Source organism: Geospiza fortis, unplaced genomic scaffold (assembly GCF_000277835.1).
Source record: "Geospiza fortis unplaced genomic scaffold, GeoFor_1.0 scaffold138, whole genome shotgun sequence".
Taxonomy (NCBI): Eukaryota; Metazoa; Chordata; class Aves; order Passeriformes; family Thraupidae; genus Geospiza; species Geospiza fortis.
In genome coordinates, this window is record NW_005054307.1 from 12,252,526 (window position 1) to 12,258,091 (window position 5,566).

The following is a 5,566-nucleotide window of genomic DNA, read 5'->3' on the forward strand; positions in this document are numbered from 1 at the left end:
ACAGCTATTTTCCCCCCTGTAAATGAAAAAAGGTTACTCATCTAGCCTGGGATGTAATAAAGGAAAAGGCTCCTGTGAGCATCTCTTGCTTGCCTGTCTGTGCTTCTGCCTGTTGTTGGTTGTGCTGCCTGAGGCACAGCAGCTGTGGTAGAATCCAGCTCTGGGTTTGTCCTGGAGACCTGTTATTCCAGGCTGTTTGCAGACTGACTACAGTAATGCATTGGAAAGTTAGCTTTACAAATCACAGAACTAATATGAGGTTTAAAAAGAGTTTAATTATGCAGAAATTATTCAGAAAAATGAAAATTAACAAGGTAAATAGATTTTCCTTCAAGAGAAAGCATTGGGGATTTTTTTTGAGTGTATTTTAGGCCTACATTACATGGAAGTGTGTTCCTCTCTATAGCTGAAGCTTTCAGGGCTCAGAGGTGGCAATTCACATGCCTGCAAAACTAGAAATATACTGAGGTGTATGTTTTTAGAATAATACAGTATTAAATTTCAGATTCTCTTAACCTGGAAAACAAGAACTAAATGCAGCTTTGATGCTTGCATATTGGATGCTTGTAGTTGGTCCATTGTGGAAAACCAGTTGAATGACAGCAGGACAGCAATGGGACCATAGAGTCCTAGTCTAACGAAAACCTCCTGGACAGTGTCCATCCTTGAGTGGCATTAGAGGGAGAAGGTCATGTGACAATTTTTTTGTTCCAGAATCAGTGTCCCTCTCGTGGATGTAGACTTCATGTGGGTTCTGGGGTGTGTGCTTATGTCTGACAAGCAGCAGCAGACTATTGTCATTTGCAGCTGACAGTTCTGTGTAAACTCATGCTTTTTTGTTAAAGGCCATCATTTCAAAAGAAGCCAGCACCTACATTTCTTAGTAAAGACAAGAATGGCAGTAAAGACAAGTATGGCAGCTGAACCTATCTAAAATGTAGCTGTTTACCTACATACCCTAAAAGAAGCTAAATATATTTTTAAAAACCTGACTTCCAAGTATAAATGATAGTGTAAGTTGAAAAAGAAATTGTTAAAACATTGTAGGGGAGTAAATGTAGAATTCCTTGACCAGTGTTTAATGCTAGGATTTTTTCCTGATCAGTAGAAATATGCATAGTATTTCATTACTTTACACAGAACATGCCTTGTAGTCTAACACACAAACAAAATGCTTCTCTTTCAGGTATTATTCCCCTGGATATTCTGAGATACTCCTGGAAAGGGTGGAACATTACCAACCAGTTTTATAAACTTCAGTGTTTTATTAGAGCTGCATTTCACATTTATGCCTTTATGACTGTAATACAAATACAGCTGTTGAAAGCCTTGCTTGATTCTCAAATCTCTTTCTACTTTTTGAACTACTGAAAAAGCTCAACAATTCTAGCAAGCTATATTTTGTTCTTTATAAACTTGTTTGTTGCCAAGTTTTTGTTCCTTTTTGTTTTACTTTTAACATTACTACCAGATATTGCCACATATATGAATGGAATTTCATGCAGGGGTGATGATTTATCACAGAAGCTTTTTTAGAATCAGTAATTTCCTTTTCCTTCTGCAAGAAAAGTTTGTTATCTCATTCAAATTTTAGCTCTCTCGGTACTATTACCATTTTCTCCTTTTGCCTTTGTATATTGTTTAAAGCTTCCCAGGCTTGATGAGGGGAAAAAAGCTGGCCCCTGTGCTTTTTCTAATTATGGAATTCTTTCTGCACTGAGATATCTCCTACTGCTATCTTTGAGGAAGTAAAGTGTTGTGATTTTACATCTCCAAACATGTTAGCAGCAGCTAAACAAAGAAATAATCAGAGATGAAAATGATACAAGGGCTGAATTTTTCATGATATGGTAGTGTGGTGATCCTGGCCTGGTAGATAATACATCTTCTGCAAAAGTCCTCCTAATTAAGGCAGGATTTGCTGTGGAGGAAAGGGGCAACGCACTGGTCTGTGTGTGGTTGTTCCTCTTGGGCAGGACAGAGTGAACTCAGAACTTCCATGGACACAAGGGGAAGGACCCTGGGAGGTTTGGTTTGCAGGGGTCAGCAGCACATCGGTGTGGCTCAGAAGAGAGGAGCTTTGCTTGGCTGCAGGAGCGCTGTTAGCAAAGTTTTGAGCACATTCAGAGGAAATCTGAGGAAACTTAGGTGGCACTGATTGGACTGATGGGACTAAGGTGGCTTAGGATTTATCCTTCAAGAGCTGAAATAGCTGAAGAGTTGAGGTTAAACATATTTGGAATTTAAGTCTTGAAGCTGCAGGATCACATCGACATAGAGGTATGAGCTCTTTCCCATCTGAAGAACATCCTGAAACTATTTTTGCCTTCTTTTGGAGAGTGAAAAGACTTTTACATTCTGGTTAGTCCTCTGGTGTATCACACAGCAACAACCCTCTAATCTTCCCTGATATGTAACTGTCATTTACCATTTTTGTTCTAACTAGTTTTCTTTTTCTCATTTGCAGCAGTTTGGGGGAGTGTTTGTTGTTTTGTTTTGTTGGGGGTTTTTTGTTGCTTTTTTTTTTGTTTGTTTGTTGGTTTGGTGTTTTGTTTTATTTTGATTTGGTTTGGCGGGGTTTTTTTGTTGTTTATTTGGTTTGCTTTGGTTTTTTAAAAATTTTTTCCTGTAGGCTATTAAACAGTGTTTCTGGAATGGGATGTGGAAATACAGGCAGCCACAAGGAAAGACAATATTTGGAAACCTTCACTGGAGAGAAACTTACCTACTTTCTTAAACATAATGGGTTTATAAAAGAAGGATAGTTTCATCTTTTACTTGTAAAGCAGGAGCAAAGACTGACTGCAGTTGGAAATTATTTAGGGTGGCTTTTCTTTGCCAAATTCCTAATTACTATTTTTTATTCTTGCCAGCATATTTTTCAACAGTTCACAAAAACATGGGTGGGCTATCCTGTGTTAAAATTTATTTCTTCAGAGGGCTGTGCTCCTGCTATGAGGTACTTGGTGCTCTCAGACTCTGCTTTTCAGGAGGAGCAGGGGATGCACAGTACCTTACTGTATGGAGACTGAGACAGAAACTGCTGGTGTCATAAATGTTGGTATAGAATCCACAGCAGATGGGTTCTTTCCTTAGCCCACAGCTAAGTGAAAAGCCTTGGAACTGACTAGCTTCTGCCAAATGCCTTTTTGATTTTAGTGTTTATATTCTGACATTAATGCAGGAATATTCTGGCACTATTAATACTAGTGGAAAAACTTTGAGACTCTTAACAAGATTGTTGCTAAGAGTCAATAATTTTAAGTCAATACTCAATAATTTTCTCACGTGCATTATGGATATTTAAAAATCAAATCTTGTACAACCTCTGAAACAAAATGCAATGGAAGGGCTTCAAGAGAGTCTTGGAGGATCTGCAGCCTCTGTTTTCCCTGGCAGAGCAGAAGTGGTGCAGAGGGCTGTGTGCAGATGGGAGGCAGCAGAGGCATGGATGGAGCTGTGTCCCCACGGCTGCCTCCCTCGTGTGCTCGGGAGCACCCCCACCCCACACAATGCTAATGTATATGTTTTGTGCAGAGAGAGCAAAGAGGCTTCAGTCCCCTGACAAATGTGCTCCTGCTGTGTCACACTGTGCTACACTGTAAGGATTCCACAGGGTTAAATTTCAATGCCTAAACAATTTGTTCACAGTCTTTTCACAGTCTTTTTCTGATTCCTGACAAAGGAAATGATTGCACAAGGCAAACCTTCAAAGCGATCTGATTGTGTAGAGCACAATCTAAATCAGACCTAGCATAAATACATCTTTACATCCCTGGGCAGCTCTGGCCTAGGCCAGTGCCTGTTTGGCCCCTTGTTGCAGGATTCCTGGACGATGCCACATCCCATTAGGCTGTGGCAGTGCAAAGCCCTCTCCCACGTAGTTTGACACCCCAGCAGTTGTTCTTTGCTGGCAGGCTGCTTCTCTGCCTGCACAAACACCTTGTGGCTGGAGGCTTCCCTGGAGGTACACGTCTACACAAGTGAGATCTAGCCCTTTACAGCAGAATTATTGCTAATTTGTATTTTACTAATGGAACTGTGGCAAGAGTTGCTTTTTTCCTGTAGTGTTTCAAAAGGTGTTTCTTCAGTGTTTCTATTCCATCCTGTCATTTGGCTTAAGTCATCATCTAAAACTATATTAATGTTTGTAATAGCTGCTCTGGCAGGCTTCAAGTGTGTATCATTTGTCTCAATTTCATATAATAAAATGTAGATTTGCATTTTAATTCGTTCAAATGCTGTTTTCATGTGGGTGTGTGACTGTGGTGCTAGAGAAGATGAACAACAGACTCATTTTGCAGCTTGGCCACTACACTGCCTTTGGATGTTTGTCTCAGCTTACCTCAACAGTGCCTGCTTTGGAGCTTAGGACATACAGGCATTTCAAGTAAGAGTCCCTCTTACAGAGGTGGCTTATTAAGACACACAAAGATAATTAAGCCAGTGCTTTGGCAGAAATAAATGTAAGCCCTTAAATCATTTTGTCTGTTCCTTTGACTGTGGCATTGGGACTTTTCAACTCAAGTCTCTAAAGATCTTCTCTGGGGGCCTGAGCCGTGATTTCTGTCTGCATTACTGCAGTTATTATTACATCTACAGATGTAAACCAGGGCCTTGACAGAACTTGTGGATGTGTAGAACTTGTACCATATTTCATTCAGCAGATGGATTAACTGGCCTACAAAAGCTCCTTTCTTTATCTGAATAACTGGAAACCTAGAGGATCTGAAAAGGGGAAATTCAAGGAGTTCAACTCTTGTGCATATAATATGTTCTGCATGTCCAGAGGGATTTACCAAGGGATTGCTTTGTCTCATCTGAAGTGATCAAGCTGCTGGAGATCTGCATCTTAACAAACAAATGAACAAAATATTGAAGGAGTTGAATGGAACTGGTGGAGGAAATGAACTTCATATTGTGATGTAAAGCATAAAGTTACTGTAATTAGGAGGTGGATGGAGTGTGAGTAGATCTTCAAGTGTTCTCGATTTGGTCTAGGGGGTTGTGAATTAGCCTGGCTCAAGGGGAGTTTTAAGCATGGAAAATACCAGGGGATGCTTTCAACTTTGTTATAAATTGGAGTCCTCCGAGTTCTGGATATGAAGGGGTGGCAAACAATTGTCTCACCATGTGAGGAATCTGTGAAAGCATGCTTGCCTCAGTTTCTTCCCTAATGGCTGCTTGGTTTCCAGTGTCTTGGTTGTTGGAATTTTAGATCTCCCTTTGTGACTGGCGGGGGAAGGAAATATGGAATAGGACTGGATTGCAAAGCCAGTGGTTCCACTTCTCACACTGACATAGGATTGCTTTTATGGTCTTGGATAATTATTACAAATCCCTATGATTCATCATCTTCATCTGTGAAGTATCTGTTCTACTCCTTTGTTAACTTACAGAAGTGCTGGGAAAATTAAATTCATATGAGAGATTGATGCAGCAGAACTTAAGTTCTTTATAACTAGTACCATATTCAGAAAGAAATATTGTTCAAGAACCTACAAAAATTTACCTAGGTTTTTAGAATTGGAGTTGAACTAAGAGTCAGTGGATCTTGTGAGTTCCC

At 40.0% G+C, this 5,566-nt stretch overlaps 1 protein-coding gene across 1 annotated transcript in view; it reads left to right on the plus strand.

The window, feature by feature from the left end:
* SPAG6 (sperm associated antigen 6) overlaps nt 1–4,229 on the plus strand; it is a 36,861-nt gene extending 32,632 nt beyond the window's left edge. The window contains exon 10 of the mRNA XM_005418611.2: nt 1,187–4,229. Coding sequence (XP_005418668.1) covers nt 1,187–1,253 — 67 coding nt within the window. The 3' untranslated portion in view covers nt 1,254–4,229. The remainder of the gene's footprint in view (nt 1–1,186) is intronic.
* Nucleotides 4,230–5,566: the final 1,337 nt, after the last annotated feature.